Genomic DNA, 23,768 nt, shown 5'->3' with positions numbered 1-23,768 from the left:
ACAGGCTTTCAAGTCCTAGCTAATTGTCTGAATTAGGGATCTAAAGCACAGAGGAGCTAGTCCCAACTAGCAGGCATTTCACACTTTCATTTAAACCAAAGCAATTTGGATGACAGGTCACATTAACTTTCAATATATTCCCCAAAGGACACGTTAAAGGGTATACACAGAGACCCAGGTGGCTGCCTTCACTGCTGAGCTGGAATTTTTTAAACAAATAAAAAAAAATACTTTAAACAAAAACTGTCAAAAGCCCCAGACCTTAAGATGACAACTAGTGCTGCTTATTTTCCTTAGAAAAATGCATACAAAATACAGATAGTGTTTATAAGATGTAAATTGTAATGGTTATTTGCTGGAACACAGAGTCCACCACAGAAATTACATCATGAGAGCCTGCCCCAGTGACAAGAAGGGGGAGAGGAGGAGGAGCACTTGCGATGACGTGAGCAGGACTGTGTCACTGAGACGCAAAAGAAAGCTGACAATGAGGCTCTAAAAATGATGCAACTTCAGAATCAAGTTGTTAACCACATTCCAACTAGACACCATTTACATGGAAGGTCAAATTCATGCCTTTAATTTTTTTAAATATAAGATTAAAATTTAAATTAAAGGAAGTTTAAATTCCTCTTTCTCCATCCCAATTTTAGTGTTAATAGAGAAAGATTAACTTTCACTCTCAGGTCTTAAAAGCCTTTGCATCATTTTTATTTTCAACAAAAGTGAATTATCTTTTACAAAACCATGGCGTCCTGGCAAAGTTGCATCACTGGGGTAGCTGAAAATATATTGCCCATGGTTAACAAAACCAAACGACTGGCTCGAAGAGTTGTCAGGCAGCTCAGCGCATCCTTACGTACATCCAGAAACAATCCCACCCCCTGGGTCAGGGGCTCTATCTTCAGCGCCCGCCAGGAGTGAGCTGCCCACTGGATCTTTCCTTTTCCAGGACCCAGTTTTAACTTGTCTTTCCGGCCACAGCTATATGATGACCAGGTTATCCCAGATAACAGCTCCTTCCGAAGACTAACTGGGGTGTACCAACCCCCCACAGGAGCCTTTCCCTCTTCTTAACCATTACCTCCTCTTCCTACCTGCCAGTCTCCCCTCAGCGCTCCTGCCATGGCCCTCCCTGAGGCCCCTCCTAAAGCCACCCCTACCCCCTCTCTCCGCCCACACCCATGAGGTCCGTACTGCTCTTTCCCAGGCCCGCGAGCTGACCAAGGCTGCACATTTGCCTACCTTCTGGCCCAGGAAGAGGCTCTTGGTGGAGAGGACTGTGAAGCCGTCGGCGGGCGTGCCCTCGGTCGTACTGTCGGCACTGGCTGCCTTGCTGACTTCTCCCTGCTTCTTCTTGCACAAACAGAGGAGTCAGAATGTGGCCCACACCGGCAAAGACCCCAGGAACCTAGGCTTTTCTAATAGGAGGCAGCTCAGAGGCCTTGCCCATAATACTCAAGAGAAAACAGGGAACTAAACCCCAAGCACTTTTCAGCTTTTCTCAAAGTGGGGGCTGTGGCTTATTTTGAAGTACAAGAGTTCTACGAAGAACATTAAATTGTACTTTCAACACTTGATAATATTTTTTAAAAAGCTATTTAAAGGCAAAATTTTACAACAATAATTTAGAACACAACCATTTTCATAAATTTAGACCAAGTAAATGTCTCTTAATTAAGGGTCTTTACTTTCTAGATATCTGTACAGTATTCAAATTTGAGGAGGAAAAACAGTTTTAGGTTATTAGTTCTTCTAACCTCCCCACCCTAGCCCAGAAAGTAAGACTCACTGGCTTTCCTTCACTAAAACCAGCATTAGAGAAGGATCCACATGGTGGCTCTTGAGGAACCCATCTGTCCCCTGGAGACTCACCCCGCCCCTTTGGTAGGCATGGATCTTGGCATGCTCTTGGGCCTCTAACCAACATCACTGGGAATAAAATATATGTACCCTGGGGTTCCCAAGAGTTTTCCAAGGGGTATGGTGCATGGATGGGTTTAATCAGTCTCCAGATCCTCAACTTTCTGATGTACTTTTTCCTAAGACTGCCCTGCCCTAACTAAGAGTGACCTACACCTGTGGTCACGGTTTCATGCTGGGTCTCCTTGCACAACCACCCATCTCCCACTTTCCAGAGTAAATATTCGAATGATGCACCACTAAAAAAGCAAAGCATGACTTTCTCAGTCTTTTATACATTTCTGTTAAGGACGAGGGATGTATCAGAAATTGATATTTTAAGTTATTTGGAGATTTTCTGCAGATATACTGTAGAGTGAGGATAGTGGGAATAATGGCAATTTTTTTGGTTTAGACACTAAACCTTTCCCTTCCCCCAATTATCCTGAGGGAGGGTCCAGTGGGAGTAAATGAAGAAAGTAGGACTTCCCCACTATAGTCACAGCCAGTCCTCACAACCCTCCAGACAAGAGTCAGTCCTACACACTGACATGCCAACAGCACTCAAGGCTCAACTACAACAGAAGGGCACACGCAATCCACACAAGCGACAGCCCTAGAGCACCCAGATCAGGTAAACAGCAAGACTGCGCCACTGGGCCCCACAAAACACCTACTACACAAAGCCACTCTATCAAGACTGAGAAATATTGCTAGGCAACCTAATATGTAGAAATAAACACAGGGAGTCAACCAATGAGGAGACAAAGAAACATGTACTAAATGAAAGAATGGAACAAGACACACTGAGACAAATAAAAATTAAAACACAACCACCCAAAATCTATGGGACACAGCCAAAGCAGTTCGAGGAGGGAAATTTATAACAACACAGGCCTACCTCAAGAAACAAGAGAAATTTTAAATAAACAATCTAGCCTTACACCTAAGGGAACCAGAAAAAGAACAGGAAACAAAGCCCAACGTGAGTAGAAGAAAGGAAATAATAATGATCAGAGCAGAAATATATGAAATAGAGTCTAAAAAAATAGAAAAGACCGATAAAACCAAGGGTTGGTCCTTTGAAAAGATAAACACAACTGATAAAACTTTAGCCAGATTCATCAAAAATGAGAGAACCCAAATAAAATCAGAAGTGGAAGAGAATAATAACTAAAAACACGGAAAAAAAGGTTTAATAAAAAATACTACAAACAATTATATGCCAATAAATTATACAGCCTGGAAAAAATGGATAAATTCCTAGAAACACACTCTTCCAAGGATAAATCAGGAAGGTACAGAAAATCTGGACAGACTGATAATTGCTAATGAAATTTAATCAGTAATCAAAAAACTCACAACAAACAAAAGCACTGGACCAGGTGGCTTCACAGGTGAATTCCACCAAACATTTAAAGAAGAATTAATACTAATACTTTTCAAATTATTCCAAAAAACTGAAAAGGAAGAAAGGCTCCTAAACTCATGAGACCAGCATTACCCTGATACCAAAACCAGTCAAAGACATTACAAAAAAAAGAAAATTATAGGTCAATATCCCCAATGAACATAGATGCAAAAATTCTCAATAAAATATTAGCAAATCGAATCCAGTATCACATTTAAAAAATCATACACCATCATCAAGTGGGATTTATTCCTGGGAAGTGATGTTGGTTAAATATCTGCAAATCAATTAACGTGATACACCACATAAATAAAGGATAAAAATCATATGATTATATCAATAGATGCAGAAAGGGCATTTGAAAAAAATCCAACATCGATTTATAATAAAAACTATCAGCAAAATGGGGAATAGAAGGAATATACTTCAACATAATAAGGGCCATATATGACAAACCTACAGCTAACATCATACTCAATAATGAAAAGCTAAAAGCTTTCCCTCTAAGATTAGGAATAAGACAATGATGCCCACTTTCACTTTATTCAACCCAGTATTGCAAGTTCTAGCCACAGCAATCAGACAAGAAAAAAAAAGGCATCTGAATTAGAAAGAAGTAAAACTGTCATTATTTGCAGATAACATGACATTATATAGAGAGAAGCCTAAAGAGTACACTAAAAAGACATTAGAATAAATTAATTCAGTAAAATAGCAGGATAAAAAAATTAACATACAGAAATTGGTTGCATTTTAATACACCAATAAACTATCCAAAAGAGAAATTAAGAAAACAATCCTATTTACAATTATATCTAAAAGAATAAAATACCCAGGAATAAATTTAACAAAGGAGGTAAAAGACCTATACTCAAAAAATAAGACACTGAAGAAAGAAATTGAAGATACAATTAAATGGAGAGATATACTGTGCTCATGAGTAGGAAGAGTTAACATCTTAAAATATCCACACTACCCAAAACAATCTACAGATTCAATGCTATCTCAATCAAAATACCAATGGCGTTTTTCACAGAACTAGAACAAATAATCCTAAAACTTATGTAGAATCACGAAAGACCCTGAATAGCCACAGCAATCTTGAAAAATAAGGACAAAGGTTAGAGGCATCCTTGTTTTCAAACTATATTCCAAAGCTACAGTAATCAAAACAGCATAGTACTGGCATAACAGCAGACACAAAAATCAATGGAACAGAATAAAGAACCCAGAAATAAACCCACATCTATACGATCAATTAATCTATGACAAAGGAGGCAAGAGTATACAAGGAGTTAAATGGTGTTGGGAAAACTGGATAGACACATGCGAAATAATGAAATAGATCACTTTATTGCACTATTTATAAGAATAAAAACAAAATAAATTAAAGACAAATGTAAGCCCATAAAACTCCTAGAAGAAAACATACAGAGTACTCTTTGACATTGCTCTTAGTAATATTTTTGTGGATATGTCTCCTTGGGCAAGGGAAACAAAAGAAGAAAATAAGCAAATGAGATTATATCAAACTAAAAAGTTTTTGCACAGTGAAGGAAACTATCAAAATGAAAATAAAAGCTACTGAATGGGAGAAGATATTCACCAATGATACACCTGATACACCTGATCAAAATATATAACTCATACAACTTAAAAACACAAAAATAAACAATCTGATTTAAAAATGGAGAGGACATACAGATGGCCAATAGACATATGAAAAAATGTTCGACATCACCAATTCTCAGAGAAATGCAAATTAAAACCACAATGAGGTATCACTTCACACCTGTCAGAATGGTTATCATCAATAAATCAACAAACAACAAGTATTGGTGAGGATGTGGAGAAATGGGAACCCTTGTGTACTGCTGATGGGACTGTAAACTGGTGCAGCCACTATGGAAAACCATGTGGAGGGTCTTCAAAAAATAAAGTATTGAACTACCATATAACCCAGCAATTCCACTTCTGGGTATTTATCCAAAGAAATCCAAAACACTAATCACAAAAATATATATATATGCCTATTTTCACTGAAATATTATTTACAATAGCCAAAATATGGAAGAAACCTAAACATCCATCAATAGACAAATGGATAAAGAGGTGGTACATATGTACAATGGGATATTATTCAGCCATAAAAAAATAAAACCTTGCCATTTATGACAACATAGATGGACCTAGAAGATATTATTCCAAGTAAAAAAAGCCAGACAGAAAGATAAATGCTATTGATTTCACTTATATGCGAAATCTAAAGAAACAAAACGAACGAACAAACAAAACAGAAGAAAGATTCATAGATACAGGGAACAAACTGATGGTTTCCAGATGAAAGGGCAGTTAGAGAAATGCGTGAAAAGGGTAAAAGATTAAGAAGCATAACTGCCAGTTTCGTAAACAGTCACAGGAATGTAAAGAACAGCAAAGGGAATATCATCAGTAATATAATAACTATGTATGGTATCAGATGGGTACTAGAGTTATTGGAGTGATCACTTCGTAAGTTATATAAATGTCTAATCACTACATTATACACCTAATATAAATATTGTATGTCAATTGTACTTGAAAAAAATTTTTAAGTAGGATATTTAAGTAGGAAATGTTACGAATGCCTTCCTGGAGGATGAATCTATACAGTAAACTCAGGGCAAAGCCTGTGCCCTATGCATTTGCCCATCTAGGATTCAAATTTACTAACACATTAACATTTTTACTTACATTGAGAAATAAGGTCTAATTTTGCTGACTGCTTTAATAATAAGGACTTCTTTGGCATTTAGGCTAACCTGAAACATTTTCCATAAATTAAATGAACTAAATCTGAAGATCTAAGGTTTTAATATGGCAAAAAGCATTATATCAAGAAATATGGTAGTAGCAAAGATATATTAAAGTTATAACTATTTTGGTTTTCCTAATACTTTGAGTGTATCGGATTTGACACATGAAAGAGAAACAGGTATAATCAACAACTGCATAGTAAGTATTAGAAAAGCTTTTTTTATACACTTTCCAGGAAACAAGAAAGGAAAGGCTGGATAACAAATCCTTTCGCAGGTCAGGTGTTTCTAATTCTGTGCTTTCGATAAAATTGAAGAAATATTAAAGTGAGTTGACAGATCATTAAAGAACAGATTGATGGAGTTGAGTTTAGTTAATAGTAATATACCAATGCCAGTTTCTTAGTTGTGACTGACGTACCAGGGTTATATAAGATGTTAACAAGGAAACTGGGTGTGGGACATTCAGAAACTGTCTGTACTGTCTAATTTTTCTGTAATCTAAAATGATTCTGAAATAAAACATACAGATGGCCAAGAGACAATTATTAAAACAAACTGATGGCAGATTATTATGTGATTGTTGGCATATAACTCAGAATTCAGAGGATTGAGTGATGTCGCTGTAACGAAATCTTTTCCATTCCCATTTATTTTTGTGACAAGATTTTCTAGGCACTTATACCTATAAATATAAAAATACAGGATGCTGAACCCTGTCTCATTTTAGTGTTAAGTAACATTCATTTTAGAATACTTGAGTTAATTTAAAAAATTCTATCTCCATCCAACCAGTTCCAAGAAACTTTTTTCCTTAAGTTATTAAAATGTATGAAGTATTTTTCAGTGTGATCAATTGTGTATTATTAATAAATGTGATAACTATCCAATCCTGTAGAATCCATAACATTTAATGCTTTTCCGAATTTTTTCAAAATAAATTTAAATTTATATACACTATTTTTACTGAGATCAATAGATATTACAAGCATAAAAATGTTACATCAGGATAAAATTTTGTGGGCCAAGGAAAAGGAAAAAAGGGCTCAAGGAGAAAAATAATGTCAATTTTCTGACTGTTATTAAAAAAACCCTTATTTTTTTAAATTATAATATATCAAATCATCGTAATATTTAAATTTCTTTGGATACATTTAAATGAGTGATGAAATAGTTTTCTTTTTAAATGTCAATATTTATTATATACCCAAAACCATACCCTTGTAGATATTTACATTTATTATAAAAAACTTAGCATTCAATTTTGAATGTATGAGATAGATTTTAAAACTCAGGAGATATATAAGCAAAAAAGTTTAAAACCACTGCTGTACTGAGTAAACACCATGCATACAGGAGGTGCTCAGTAAACACTCAAGAATGAGATGCAGTTGATAAGTAGATAAGGATATAGTACTGCCCAAGGACACTTGGATTTTAAGAGGTGAGAAGTCCTGACAGAATTCAGGCATCCAGGAATTGGAGCTGGTTTTATTTGGAGGAGGGGAGGCTGAGAGTTGCCCTGATATAACAAGTCAGCAACTGCCTATGCAGCCAGGTTATAAGGCTTAACTTAACCTGTGATAATCAATACTCAGCAACACACACAGACGCACCCACGCATGCAAAATATTATTCAGCTACCAAAAAAAAAAAAGAAGGGAATCCTGCTATGAAGCTCAAGGAATTCCAAATAAGATGAACACAAAGAAACCCACATGAAGACACATTAGACACATTATAATTAAAATGTCAAAAGTTAAATACAAGGAGAGAATCCTAAAGGCAGCAAGAGAACAACTGGTTACATACAAGGAACCCACATAAGACTATAATCAGATATTTGAGCAGAAACTTTGCAGGCCAGAAGGGACTAGCACAATATATTCAAAGTGCTGAAAGTAAAATCTTTCCACCCAGAATATTCTACCATCCAGCAAAAGATGTCCTTCAAAATTGAAAAGGAGATAGTTTTCCAGACATGCAAAAGCTAAAGGAGTCCATCACCATTAAACTGGCCTTATAAAAACATGTTAAGGCGACTTCCTTAAGCTGAAAAGGGTGCTAATTAGAAACAGGAAAATATACGAAGGTATAAATCTCACTGGTAAAGGTAAATATAGAGTAAAGGTGGTGGATTAAACACTAACAAAGCTAGTATGAAGGTAAAGCACAAAAGTAGTAAAAATAATTAGTTAAAAGATACACAAGATTAAAAAGATGTAAAATGTGACACCAAAAACAAAATGTGGGCGGGGGGATAAAAACAGAGCTTGAGAATGCGTTCAAACTTAAGTTATCAACATATAATAGACTGTTATAAGTGGTTATATGTAAGCCTTATGGTAACCACAAAGCAAAAGTCTAGCATAGATACACAAAAGAGAAAATGGAATCTAAGCATACCACTGAAGAAAATCATCAAATCACAAAGGAAGAGAGCAAGAGAAGAAACAAAGGAACTACCAAATTGCTAGAAAATAATTGGCAAAATGGCATTAAGTGTATATATATCAATAACTACTTTAGATGTAAATGGACTAAATTCTCCAATCAAAAGAGTGGCTGAATGGATAAAAATAAGACCCATCTATCTGCTGCCTACAAGAGACTCACTACAGATTTAAGGACACACACATACTGAAAGTGAATGGATGGAAAAGATTTTCCATGCAAATGGAAACCAAAGGAAAGCTGGGGTAGCTATACTTATACCAGGAAAAATAGACTTTAAAAAGCATAGACTGCAATAACAGACAATCAAGGGCATTACATTATGATAAAGGGATCAGTCCAACAAGAGGATATAACATTTGTAAATATGTATGCACCCAACATAGGAGCACATAAATATATAAACCAAATATTAACAGACCTAAAGGGAGAAACAGTAGGAGACATTAATACCCCATTTTTGTCAATGGATTGATTGTCCAGACAGAAAATCAATAAGGAAACATCAGCCTTAAATGGCACATTATATGAGATGGACTTAACAATTACATCAGATGAACTTAACAATTAAGTACAGAAAATTCCATCCAAAAGCAACAGAATACACATTCCTCTCAAGTGCACATAAAACGTTCTCCAGCATAGATTATATGTTAGGCCACAAAACAAGTCTTAAGAAGACTAAAATTATTATCAAGCATCTTTTCCGACCATAATGGTATAATACTAGAAATCGATTACAAAAAAGGAAACTGGAAAATTCACAAATATGCGGAGATTGAACAATATGCTAACCATGCGTCAAAGAATAAATCAAAAGAAAAATTAAAAAATACCTTGAGAGAAATGAAAATGAAGATATAACATACCAAAACTTATCAGATGCAAGAAAAGCAGCTCTAAGGGTGAAGTTTACAGAAATAAATGCCTACATCAAGAATTAAGAAAAATCCCAAATAAACAACCTTACTTTACAACACCTCAAAAAGTAAAAAAGAACAAAGCTCAAATAGAGCAGAAGAAAGGAAATATCAGAGTGAAAATAAATAAAATAGAAACTAAAAATATAATAGAAAAGATCAATGAAACTAAGAGCTGGTATTTGAAAATATAATCAAAATTGACAAACTTTTGACTAGATTCACCAAGAAATAACGAGAACGCAAATAAAATCAGAAATGAAAGTTAAAATGGATACCACAGAAATACAAAGGATTATGAGACTACTATGAACAATTATATGCCAAAAAATTTGACAACTTAGAAGAAATGGATAAATTCCTAGAAATATACAAACTACCAAGAGGGAATTATCAAGTAACAGAAAATGTGAACAGACCAATTAGTAGTAAAGAGATTGAATCGGTAATCAAAAACCTCCCAACAAACAAAAGTCTAGGACCAGATGACTTTATTAGCGAATTCTACTAAACATTTAAAGAATTAATACCTACCCTTCTCAAAATCTTCAAAAATACAGAATGGGCGGAACACTTCCAAACTCATTTTACGAGGCTGGAAATACCCTGATACCAAAACCAAAGAAGGATGCCACAAGCAAAGAAAATTATAGCCTAATATCTCTGATGATCATAGATGTAAAAATTCTTAAAATATTAGCAAATCAAATTCCACAATACATTTAAAGGATCATAAATTAAGATCAAGTAGAATTTATTCCAGTGAAGCAAGGACAATTCAACATCTACAAATCAATAAATGTGACACACCACATTCACAAATGAAAGATAAAAATTATATTATCTCAATGGTGCAGAAAAAGCATTTGACAAAATTCAACACTGATTTATAATAAAAAACCGTCAGCAAAATGTTGATTAGAAGGAACATACTTCAACATAATAAAAGCCATATACAATAAGCCCACAGCTAACACCATACTCAACAATGAAAAGCTAAAAGCTTTTCCTCTAAGATCAGGAGCAAGACAAGGATGCCACTATCACCAATTTTATTCATCATAGTTATTGGAAATCCCAGCCACAGCAATAAGGTAAGAGAAAGAAATAAAAGGCAACTGAATCAGAACAGCAGTATAACTGTCACTATTTGCCAACGGTATATTATATATAGAAAACCCTAAAGACTCCACCAAAAAAACTGTCAGAACTAATCAACAAATTCAATAAGGTTGTAAGATACAAAATCAATACACAAAAATCTGTTTCTAGACACTAATAATGAACTATCAGAAAGAGAAATTACAAAAACAATACCATTTACAATTGCATCAAAAATAATAGCCAGGAATAAATTTCACCAAGGAGGTGAAAGACCTGTACACTGAAAACTATAAGACATTAATGAAAGAAACTGAAAACACAAATAAATGGAAAGCTATTCTGTACTCGTAGAATGGAAGAATTAACACCATTAAATCTCCACTGCCAAAACAATCTACAGATTCAATGCACTTCCTAATAAGACCCACTGACACTTCTCACAGAAACAAAACAACCCTAAAATTTATATGGAACCACAAAAGACTCTAAAAAGCCAAAGCAATCTTGAGAAATAAGAACGGAGCTGGAGGCATACCTGTTTTCAAACTAAATTACAATGCTATAGTAATCAAAATGGTATGGTATTTCGCATAAAAACAGACACACAGATCGATGGAACAGAATAAAGAGTCCGGAAATAAACCCATGCATATATGGTCAATTAATTTTTGACAAAGGCACAAAATATATTCAATGAGAAAAGAATGGTCTCTTTGATAAAAGGTACTGGGAAAACTGGATATCCATAAGCAAAAGAATGAAACTGTATCCCTATTTTACACCATACACAAAATTCAACTCAAAATGGATTAAAGACTTGAACTAAAACCTGAACTCTAAAACTTCTAAAAGAAAACATAATGGGTAAGCTTCTTGATGTTGGTCTTGATTTTTTTCAATTTGACACAAAACGCAAAGGCAATAAAAGCAAAAATAAACAAATAGGACTACATCAAACTAAAAAGCTTCTGCTCAGCAAAGGAAACCAACAAAATAAAAAGGCAACCTATGGAATCAGAAAAAATATTTACAAGTCACATATCTGATAAGAGATTAAGATCCAAATATATACAAAGAACTCATGCAACTCAATAGCAAAACAAAACAAAACAAAACAAAAAACGCACACACAAAAATCCAATTTAAAAAATGGACAAAAGATCTGAATAGATATTTTCTCCAAATACATACCATGGCCCACAAATACATGAAAAAGTGCTCAACATCACTAATTAATCAGGGAAACACAAGTGAAAACCATAATGAGATATCACTTCACACTTGTCAGGATGACTATTATCGAAAAGACAAGAAATGACAAGGACATTGTGAAAAGGGAACCCTTGTGCACTGTTGGTAGGAATGTAAATTGGTACAACTATAGAAAACAGTATGGATATTCCTCAAGAAATTTAAAGTATAACTACCATATGGTATTTATTGGAAGAAAATGAAAACACTAACTTGAAAAGATATATGCGCCCCCATGTTCACTGCAGCATTATTTACAATAGCTAAGATATGGAAACAATCTAAGTATCCATCAATGGATAAATGGATAAAGAAAATGTGATATATGATATATTACATATTATCTATATTATAAATGTTTTTATATGATGGAATATTATTCAGCCATAAAAAAGAAAATCCTGTCATTCACGACAACAGGGATGGAAGTTGAAGGCATTATGGTAAGTGAAATAGGTCAGATAGAGAAAGACAAATACCATGTGATCTCACTTATATGTGGAATCTTAAAAAAAAAAAAGCTCATAGGTACAAGAAATGGATTGGTGGTTGCCAGAGGTCGGGGGTAGATAAATTGGCTGAAGCAGGTCAAAAGGTACAAACTTCTAGTTATAAATAAGTCATAGGAATGTAATGTACAGCATGGTGACTATAATTAATAATAATGTATTACATATTTAAAAGTTGCTAAGAGAATAGATCTTAAAAGTTTTCATCACAAGAAAAAAATTTATAACTAAGTATGGGGATTGATGTTAACTAGACTTATTGTGGCAATCATTTCACAATACAGTAAGTCTAGCCTTCACTTAATGTCATCAATTGGTTCTTGGAACTGTGATGAAATGATGAATAATGAAACCGATTTTACCATAGAGTAATTTATATAAACAAGAGTTAAGTTCCTACATCATCTCTCAATGTTATGACAAAATAACATTGACATATCTGCTGTATACCCAAATATCAAAAAACTACTGTCATTAAAAATAAAAATGCATAAAACATCTGCACAAAAGAAAATATCCAAAGAGCTCAAATTCATTTGAAAATATGCTAAAGCTACCTTGGTCATCAGGGCAATACACACGCACCAGGATGGCTAAAATTTAAATCTCAAAATACCCTGCTTTGGCAGAAATATAGAGCTGGAACTCCCATATGATGCACTGGGACTGTACATTTTTACCATCACTTCAGAAAACTACTTGGTACTATCTTCTAAAGCAGAATATATGAATACCCAAAATACTACATACGATTCCACTTATAAGTATACACTCGACAATGCCACATGTGTGCACCAAAAGGTATATACTTTTGCAGCAAGAGTATCAGTAGGAGCCTCATATTTAAAAAAACTTAAATATCTCTCTACGATATGGATAAGCACATTGCAGTAAATTCGAACTCTAAAATGCAGAGACCTGGTGTTGTCTGCTATATATAATAACCTAGAGAATCTCTCAAACACAATGTTAAGTGATCCCCATCTCTTCTTTCCTCATGCTGTACAAAAATAAAAAAATAAAAAGTTGTGTACATATATATACAATAGATTATTATTCAGCCATAAAAAGGAAATCCTGCCATTTGTGACAATACAGATGAAATTTGAGGGTATTATGCTAAGTGAAAAAAGTCAAAGACAAATACTGTATGATCTCACTTATATGTGGAATCTTTAAAAACAAAATAAGAAAACCCAAACTATAATAAATCGGATTTGTGGTTAGCAAAAGCAAGGGTTGGAAGGAGAACTAAATGAAAGTGGTCAAAGGTACAAACTTCTAGTCATAAAGGAGGATAAGGTATGTCATGTACAATGTGACTGCAGTAAACACGGCTGTGTGATACATCTGAAAGTTAAGAGTGGATCCTAAAAGTTCTTGTCACAAGGAAAAAAACCATTTTTTTCTTTTTTTCTATATGTGTGTGAGATGATGAATGTTAACTTACTGTGGTAATCATTTCACTATAGTCAATCATACTCAATGCTATGCTATACTCCTTAAATGTATAGTGATATATGTCAGTTACATCTCAATAAGACTAAAAAAAAAAAGAATGCTGCAGAGGATGGGAAGTGAAAATTGTAAACAAATATATATCATGAATGCACAAATTTAATGAGGGGAAAGAATGTGATATTAAAAAAATAATAAACTTTTTTTAAGCTGCTGCTCCACTCACCCTGCAGTAGGCAGCTTTGCAGCCCTCCACCATCAGAAGAGGGGCTTCTGCCAAGGGAACTGGTCCATGGTCACAGGACATACAAATGACACTATGTTTGAACTGTGAAGTTCTACATTTGATTCCTAGTTCTACCAGCTGCATAACTCTTGGGCAAATCACTCACCTTCCCTAAGCCTAACATGCCTCCTTGGGAAAATGAGACTAAAGTGGGAGAATTCCACATTTAACACGTGGCCAAGAGAGAGTAAGTGGTCAAACTCCTTGCAAGACAAGCCCTTTCTTCCAGGTTCTCTGAAGTCCATCTAGGGGTGCTTTAAGTCTGCACAGCTGTCTTGTGAGATGTCACTACATTCAAATCATAACAACTGTGCCCTAAGTTTTTTGTAAAGCCTGTAGTCTGGGATTATGTCCCTTCCTGACATTTTGGTATTAAAATGCCCTTTTATGAAATGGTGATAGTAAGAGGTAGATTCTTTTCATCTCCTAACTTGGGGTGGGGGAGCTATCGTGGAAAACTCTTTGTCAATCTCCAAAATGATTGACTTTTTAGAATTTTCTGTTGTTCTACAAATCCAAAAGCTCCCACATACTGTACACATACCCAGCTTTGTTTTCAGCACTGTCCAAAAAGGCTTACATAAAATCATCAACTCAAGATTACCTATGCCCAGTCTCTTTTACTCTGATGTTGGAACTGCCAGAAATTTCATTAAAATTAAGCCAGCAAAATTTTACAAGGATGGCAGCTTCTCAAAAGAACGAATCCCTCTCTTTGGCACCCTTACCAGAACATTCATCACTCAATTTGCAGTTTAAAAATTTCGCAGAAAAGAAAGTGGCGCTCTACCAACATCATCCTGGGCTTTGCCAGGCAGTGAGGAGCAAGCATATCTTCACGATCCAGGAGGTGATTTTCAATGGAGGTGGGATACAGCCGGGATGTTGGTACTAACGGTGTACGGCTGAAAAATCCTGGGTGAGATAATTTTCATCCAGACTTTTTGGCAAAAACTATCTTCTTGGAGAGCCTCTAAATATTGCCCTAGGATTCCTAGTAAACACCCTATGGTAACCTGGGGGATTTAGGCACAAATGGTTTCCTTTAAATCTTTGGTATTTTATGCATTTGAAACCTTATCTCAAGAAGGACTCCAGGCTTCTCTGACCACCAAGGCAAGGCATCCATTATGGACATGTGATGGTCCCCACATGAAAATGCTATCAAGGTCCCTTTGGGAGTAGTCAGGCCTGCTCCTGCCTCAGGGCCCACCTACTGTTCCTTGCAGTCACTTGAATGCCCAGTTACCTTACTCCCCCAGGTCTCCATTCAAGTGTCACCTTACCAGAAAGGCTCACATGACCACCTATGTAAAATAACACTGCCCCTGCTGTCCACTTTATTTTTGTGATAGCACCTGCTCTCCCTGCTCCCCAATCTTCTATAATGACTATAACCCCTCGATAGACCAAAGCTCACTGAGCCTGGAGGGAGGGTAAGAGCCTCTTGTTCACTGCTATACCCCACTACCAAGAATAGTAACAAGCACATGTAGACTTGATAAATGTTGATCACATGAATGCATCTTTTGTAAACAACTCTGTCAAATGTTAAAAGAATAAGGTGGCTTTTGAAATTTCTTAATAGGATAAAATGCTCTATATGTGAGCAATAGCCATCAAAGTTAAAAATACACTGTCTGCCTCAGCAAGTTCACCTTTGAGGATATTATCCTACAGATACTCTTGCACATGAGCACAGAGACTCACATACAGTGATGCTCACTGTGATACTGTTTGTCAGAATGCCAGAAACAACTAGAAGTCCATTCGTGGAGAACTGGGTATGCTGGTTTTGCACCCTATATAATTAGACCTGAACCATGAAACACTAAAGTGGCTCTATGTGCAGATATGGAAGCACTGCCAATAACAGCAGCAGCTAACACTTGTGCCAGACACTGTTACAAGCATTTTACAGGAATTCTCTCTTAGGCCTCGCAATTATCCTGTGTTATATCTCCATTTTACAGATAGGAAAACTGAGACACCAGAGAAGTCAAGTCACTTCCCAAGGTCACACAGCCAAGAAATGGCAGAACTGGAATACAAAGCCAGATGAGCTGGCACCCTTAACCACTACACCATAGTGCCAAAATAGTAGGTAACATGATTGATATGTATATTTTTAAAGGCAGGTAGGATAAGGCAGGCTTTACATTTTAAATGCTTTTACATGCATAATTTCTGAAAGGATACATAAATACTTATTACAGAGACTGCTTGGGGGAGAAGTGGGAGGACCGTGGTGGGAGTGAGATTTTATTACTGCACACTCTTTTGTACCATCCAAATTCTTATACATAGTACGTAGTCAAAAACAAATTATGCAAATGTTCATAGAGTCACTGGATTGTAAGGCTGGGATGGACCCCATTATTTTATTGGAGGGGATGTAAACTGAGGCACAGACCTGCCTGAGGCCACTCAAGTAGGAAGGCAAAGCCGTAAGGCACTGCTAGGGCCTCAGACTCCTTGCCCCCGGTGGGTTCTGTTACCTTCTCTTATTCTCTCAGCATTTCCACTATAGCTGACTCAGCTGTCACAACTGGAGACTTTCAAAAGCTTCCAATTACATAGAATTGAGGGGGAAATTATTATTTGGAATTCAAGTGTTGACACTTGAAAAATACCAACTCTCTTTCACTACAAGTGCTTTAGCATGTTACTAAGGCTTTCTCTGCATGTCTCTGGAAAGGTTATTTTCAGCACATTCCACTTAAACCTAGAGATGCAGGTTCTCCACTATTTCTGGGAGCTGACACCACAATTTACATTAAACAAATGTTTTGAAAATTAGCTGTTCACGGTTCCAATTTCAGCTTCCCCCAGGGTTTAATGTTAGCCAAATACTCATACAGTAAGCAGACAATGTGTTTTATTGTGTAGAAGAAAAACAGACCACCATAACAGACTTCCTGCTTTTGTAATCAAGGGAACAGTTGAGTGGTCGAGTGATTATTGGCATATGGTTATTAGAAACACTGAGTTCCAAATATAGCTACTAGGAGCTAAAGACACACACGTACCCCTTCTATATTTCAAGTCCAAAAAGAAACAAAAAGCCTTCCTAGTGTTTGGTCAATTGGGAAGTTCAAAAAGTCATGAGACAAAACTACTAGGGGAGGAATCAGGGTGACAGGGAGCAAGGATCAGTCCAGGGTTGCCAGCCACAACGAAGCTGAAGAGGCTGCTTGAACATGAAAAAGCAGCAGGCCTGCAGGAACAGTACAGTGGCTCTGACTACAGCTGAAGGAAGGCGAAGCTAAGGGACTCTGGTCTGCCCTGATGGCCCCCAGCGCCCAGCACCAAGGGCCCTGATCTGTAGTCAGCCAGCTCCCTGGGGCCCATTAGACTTGGCATCTTTGTCTTCTTTTTTAAAGTTTAAAAAGGATTGCACAGGCACTTTCCCCCTGCCTTCCCCATCCTGCTTCTCCTCCCAACTGCAAATGTTGAGAGAAAAGAAACAGTTCAATCTGCTAATTTTATAGTTGGCAGGAATGAGAACAGGGCATTCTGTGAAATCCCCACCTGGCCCCATGCCTCCTCCAGGACTTAAGAGCTAGGTGGAGTGTGAGCATCTGGAAACAAACTTATAGGATGCTCTTCAATATCAGATTTCTTTCTCAAAGAGCTGGGAGTGACTTGGAGCCAGGTGGGGTAGGTAGGGTGGGGTGGGTAGCCTGTTGGCAAGAGGAATTTAGATTCTGTTGTTTTGAGGGAAGCATCTGTTTGCATCCAGAAGGATGTATCAAAAAATATAGCCTCTTCCACCTCAAATAAAGAAGGCCCACAAACAGTGTGGGCGGGAGGTCAGAGAAGGTATGCCTATGTAGTGAAAGCCAGTCTGTTTGAGGCACAGACAGGTCAGGGACATGATCTTTGGGCCAACTCAGGGTGGGGCATGCTAGGAGGGTGGGAGGAGCGTGGCTCCAGGTCAGGGCTCCTGGAGCCCATCCTGGGCAGTGTCCTTATCATCTCACTCTTGTGAGAGGCTTTGGGCTCCAGAAAGAACATCCTGAAACTGCATCATTAGACCCCACTAGGCATTTCCAAGTTTTTACTGAGGACATCTTCTGCCAGAGGTAACTTCCTCCTAGTCTGGCTGGAGGTTAGAAGGATGACTACTGAGGGGTGCCGAAGGGCAGAGCAGCCTTAAGATTCCATTTTATTAAAGACAGAGCTTTAAGTACACTGTCCTTAGTTTGTTGGTCCTGGAGCCAAATGACAACAGCTGAGGGGCAGGGCCCAGTGACAAAGGAACACACTAATGAGAGGGTTTTGCTCACCACAAAAAGATCAGCACCCAGGACCTAGTCTCAGCCCAAGTTGGTCTGGCAGGAAGGGCCTGAATAACACGTCTGTTTTACTCCTTAACAAGGCAACTATTCTATAAAGCAAACTGTCTGGACTGTCCCTTCTGGACACGCTCAGAGGAGGACACACAGCCATGGCAACACAACATTGATCCTGAGAGCTTCAGGGGTGAGCGAGCAGCTGGCACTCTGAGTAGGACTCAGTGGTAGCTGTTCCTAGCACAGAGCAGCTCCTATACACACAGGTCCCTTCTCACAGGCGTGGGCATTCCCCGGAAAGGCCAGGCACAGGGTCCTGCCATCCTAATCTGCCTGCAGCTCTCTCCACATCCCTCTTGCCTGCAGAAATCCAGTCCTCAAATTGTATCCAGACTCTGGCCCTTGAGCAGGACTAGGTCCCCTGTAACCAGCTCCCACACATTCCTCCATGGTGTTCCACCCCATCAGTGGGATGAGACTTCAGGAGGAAAGAGACTCCTCCTCACCCCACCCACCTGCACCTGCCCTGCTCTGCTCTGCCCCTCCTCACACATCCCTGTCAAATCACATACCTTGGATTTCCGGGCCCCTTTCTTCCCTCCTGTTTTCTTAGATACAGGCTTCTTCTGGGATGGAGACTTGGCCTTTTTGGCAGGGGGTGGCGTGATGATGGCTTCCAATTTCCCTTTGGATCCTCGTTTCTTCGCTAGCAACTCAGGGTGGATGTTTGGTAACACCCCACCACTAGCTATGGTGACTCCTTTTAGCAGCTTGAGGGAAAATCAAAGTAGCAGATGGTTGAGCCAGACTACTCTGCCCCACCTATCCATGTTCTTAAGATCTACAAGGATGCTGACAGGACCCAGCCCACTACACAGGGAGCAAGTCCTCAGAGTCCAAACCAAATACCTTGTTTCATCTCTGCTCTCCCCCATCCCTAATAAGACCTTTAGGAAAAACAGCTATATAGGGGCAGGGAAGCTACTAATAGTCCAAAATGCAGTCCACACCTTTGATAGCCAGCCAAACACCAACTCCCCTCTGCACACAACTCTCTCTTGGGCTGCATGACTGCTTAATCATGTGTCTGGAGTGGGGGTGGGGAACAGGGAGGCTAGGAGACCCCCATACCTGATTTAGCTCTTCGTCGTTGGCCACAGCCAGCAGGATGTGCCGGGGTGTGACCCGTCCCTTCTTGTTGTCTCTTGCCGCATTGCCAGCCAGCTCCAGAATCTCCGCTGTGAGGAGCAGATGGGAAGAGCACATGGTCGCATTAGAGCATCCGAGGACAGGGTGCATCCTCATGGCCCCGACTCATAGTGCCAGGAAAGGGCCTAGGCAGTGGCTTCATGAAGCAGCTACCCTGAGGCATGAAGCTGCAGGTGGTCTGCCTGGCACACTTGGAGCCGAAGTGTTAAGTCAAACCCCTGATCCAACCCCTTTGTTTTAAAGATGAAGATACAGAGACTTAGAGAGAAAGGACCAGCTGAAGGTCCCTCAGTAAGAAATGGCAGAGCTGAGATCTAAACGTATTTCCCGAACAGGGTTGCCTGCAGTTAGCACCCATGTGTCACCCAAATATTGTAAATTTTAATACATGATTTTCATGTAGCTAGATTTTTCCCTCTATTATGTAATGATTCTGAGTTTTGACTTTGCTGGAGACATGTGGTGTTTAGAACATGACCTAGAATATTTGAAATTCTATAGTACCAGGAAGAAGTCAGACTTGAGTTGGGCCCAGATGGGTGGGCTAGAAGGTTGTCACAGCAGGGCAGTGGCACGGACAGAATTGCAGAAGCAAGGTTGTAAGATACACTTTGACACAGTCAGTTTTTCGTTAGAGGTGATGAGCTTGACAGTTACCAGGAGAACTGTGCTACCTAGGAGGAAACCTAGGACCAACCCCAAAGAGCCAATGGTGTGGCCCCTGAGACTGAACCATGCATCTTGAGTTTATGGGACTCCGGGACATGGTGGCATATTACAGGTGTTTAGTAAGTCTCTGTTGAACGCCTGCACATTAATCAAAACTAGCAGAAAACGACTGGACTCTTTACCAAATCAATGCCATAAAAACGTAAAATGGAAGATGTTGGGTGTAGAGTTTAAAAGAGGCTAAAGAGACATAACAACCAAATACAATACAAGGAGTAAATCTGCCATGGGATCATTATTACGAAAGAAGCTAGAAAAGTCATTTAGGACACAGCAAAGGAGATCAGATTATAGACTGGCTATTAGACACTAGGGAATTATTAACTGTCTTGGGTGTGACAGTGATAGCACTACTCTGTAGAGAACATTTTGTTCTCAGGAGATACATGCTTAAGTATTTAGGGATGGAGGATCTTGATGTCTGTGATCTACTCTCAAATAATTCTGAAAAATTCTATAGAGTAAATTGTGGTGAAATGTTAACAGTTGTTAAATCTAGAATGGTCCTCTGTCAGCATTCTGTAAATTTGAAATTTTTCAAAAAAAAAAAAAAAAAAGCTACAGAAATATGAGCCTCACCATTATATTAGCTGATGCTAAATTAGGGTTTATTTACTGTCCTCTGGGACAGGGTCTCACCAGACAAGACACTACGGCCCCAAAAATGGGGAGATTAGGAAATGACCTTTGTTTCCTCCTAGGCAGCACAGTTCTCCTGGTAACTGTCAAGCTCATCACCTCTAACGAAAAACTGACTGTGTCAAAGTGTATCTTACAACCTTGCTTCTGCAATTCTGTCCGTGCCACTGCCCTGCTGTGACAACCTTCTAGCCCACCCATCTGGGCCCAACTCAAGTCTGACTTCTTCCTGGTACTACAGAATTTCAAATATTCTAGGTCATGTTCTAAACACCACATGTCTCCAGCAAAGTCAAAACTCAGAATCATTACATAATAGAGGGAAAAATCTAGCTACATGAAAATCATGTATTTAAAATTTACAATATTACATGGTATTATTCATTGTTAAGACATACGAATATCTGAACCCAATGCAAACACTGCTCTGTGTGCAAAGCTGAAAAGCTGCTTGCTTGGCTACTCCTGCAAACTCTCATATTGGTAGGGGTAAAAAATCAGTCACTCCTGAACAGCAGGTACACCTCCTAAATCCATGGCAGGAATTCATTTCCTCAGTAATCAGCGAACTGATGACACAGGACACCAGAGGCACCTGCCTGCTTGATGCTCCCAGGCCCAGAGCCCCTCACCATGGATTTCACATGTAAGCGTCACCTGAATAAGGCCGGGAGAAGGGAAGATGACCGGTACATCTTTCACGTTCACCCCTTAAGTCTCAACAGAGCTGGTCCTCATACAGCCTGTACAGGTGGAGAGATGGCCCTCCCAGTGTGTCTTTCATTCTCCTGTGTTCACAGGGAGCACATCTGCAACACTACTATCCCGACTGCAACCTGGGAGGGAGCTAAAGCAGGAGTCTGACCTGACATGAGCACATACCCTGGGAGTAAGGGCACAGGAAAGAGCTAGCCACAGCCGTCACTGGGCTGGAGCCTGTGCAGTGCAGCAGGAAGGCTGAAGAGGGGCAGCAGGCAGCGTGGAGCTGTAGCCCACGTGGCTGACTTCCTGGCCTCCACCATCCCCTCCCCAGCCTTCCCCCACCCTCTGAGGTCACAGGGAAGCATGGGCCATCAGTATCTGCAGAGCCAGAATATATAGAAGGCAGGTGGATTACAACCTTTTCTCCATAATGTGCTAAGACAGCTTTATCTGGCTTCATTAGAGAGAGAGAGAGAAACACCCACAGTGCTGCCCTAACCCCGCTCCTTTGGCAGGAAGGCCGTTTGAAATTACAGTTTCTCAGGAAAGTGGAGGAGGCCTGTTTCCTCTTTCTGCCCAGAGTGTTAGTGGAAGGCTCTCTTCAAAGAAGGCACAGTGACCGTTGGTGAAGGGAAAGGAGAGGAGGGATGTGGTCTTTTTATTTTTGGCAGTGCTGCTCTTTTTTTGTGCAGAGAAGATGGTGATGATGGATGCAAAGAGCTGGGGCATGGGGAAGGGGTCACCAGAACTCTGAGTGTTTGGCCCCCGGATTTGGATGGAAGATAGGCAGTATATAACATAAGAAAATAAAACAATAGAGTGGCCTATAAATAGCACCTATGGCTGAGAAATCTGAAGATCAATTCTCTGGAAATTCCCTGACTTCCAAGAGCTTTTTTGCTTTTTTCTCCCTTGAATTCTCACTCTGTGGCTGAAACTTTCAATGGCCTGAGCTTCTCCCCCTGGGAAACAGCAAGGACTGTGCTCGCTCACTGCTAACTCAGCGTGGATTGGGGATGCCAGACTGGATCCACGTGGGAGTGAGGACGAGGTGGATGTGGAGGGGCTGGGGCGGGTGTGTGCAGTGGGATGAGAAGTTTCGACTCCTTGGAAAGCGCTGGGCAGGCTGTCATTCTGCTGCCTGTCTCACAAAGGAGCCGGAAAATCCAGGACTTCTTCCTTTTTGCAAAATCCCAGGTCACCTTTGAACTGGCCCTCCCACACCCAATGCCAGAATGGCCCCTCTGCCCTGTGAGGAAGGAGGGGAGCTGTGTCAAGCAGAAAATACAAAGAGGGGCACAGACCCACACTCCAGCTAGTTGGGCAAGAGCTTTATCTTCAGTTTATTCCTGCATGTTTGCCAGAGGAATGCTTACCATAGTGACTCCTTTTATCAAGGGACACACAAGACAGAGCACCTCAGAGACACACCTTTTCTGAGAAGTGTATGCCCTGCCCCACCCCAGCAATGCTGCAGGGGGAGAGCTGGGGCATTTACAACCAAGGAAGATGGAGGACACACTCTGCTGACAAAAGCAGGAACTCAGGGCACAAACTCACACCTTGACAAGTATTCGGTAATACCCACCCTTTCATCCTCAGTCTGGTTTTAAAAGCAGTGATCGTAAAGGGCTTTCCTGGCTAAGAGAGGGCTGCCTGCTGCAGGGGGAGAGGGGAGGTGCAAAATGCCAGCAACTGGACAGTATGAGACAGTTCCCATCTGCCCAGCAGGACATGTTCCAGGGAAGAAGAGAGAGAGAGGGTGCTGGCTGCTGAGGAATTGGGGCAGGGTACAGCTGCCAGAGGAGATTTCTTGATTAAGTTCCTTCCTAGTAAGTGATCCTGGACTTTGCAAATGATAGCAAGGGGTGAGTCATAGAAGCCCAGGCTCAGGGCTAGACATGGGTTCCTGTCACTGCATCCCAAGCCTATTGGGATGGGACCCCACCAGCAAGAGGGCCATGTCCTAGGCTAGGCCAGAGCTAGCTTCAGCTCTGCCGACATGAATGTACCCCCAGCCTTCCCACGGGGGAGGGTTTCCTGCAACTGATGCAGCTAGTGCTTTGGAAGTTTTCCTGCAGATCTAAATACCACCCTCCCCAAC

At 39.4% G+C, this 23,768-nt stretch overlaps 1 protein-coding gene across 6 annotated transcripts in view; it reads right to left on the bottom strand.

The window, feature by feature from the left end:
* The window catches only part of LOC102880043 (core histone macro-H2A.1), a 63,477-nt gene that overhangs the window by 22,857 nt on the left and 16,852 nt on the right, over positions 1 to 23,768 (bottom strand). For 3 of the 6 annotated variants that reach the window (XM_006923104.3, XM_006923106.3, XM_025040557.1), the window contains exons 2-4: positions 19,517 to 19,623; positions 18,958 to 19,155; positions 1,246 to 1,356 (exon numbers count right to left, since the gene is read on the bottom strand). In XM_006923104.3, coding sequence (XP_006923166.1) covers positions 1,246 to 1,356; positions 18,958 to 19,155; positions 19,517 to 19,623 — 416 coding nt within the window. The remainder of the gene's footprint in view (positions 1 to 1,245; positions 1,357 to 18,957; positions 19,156 to 19,516; positions 19,624 to 23,768) is intronic. The other 3 variants (XM_006923105.3, XM_006923107.3, XM_025040558.1) reach the window with 1 other exon arrangement.

This window comes from Pteropus alecto, unplaced genomic scaffold (assembly GCF_000325575.1).
Source record: "Pteropus alecto unplaced genomic scaffold, ASM32557v1 scaffold78, whole genome shotgun sequence".
Lineage (NCBI taxonomy): Eukaryota > Metazoa > Chordata > Mammalia > Chiroptera > Pteropodidae > Pteropus > Pteropus alecto.
This window is presented reverse-complemented; position numbering and strand designations above follow the sequence as displayed.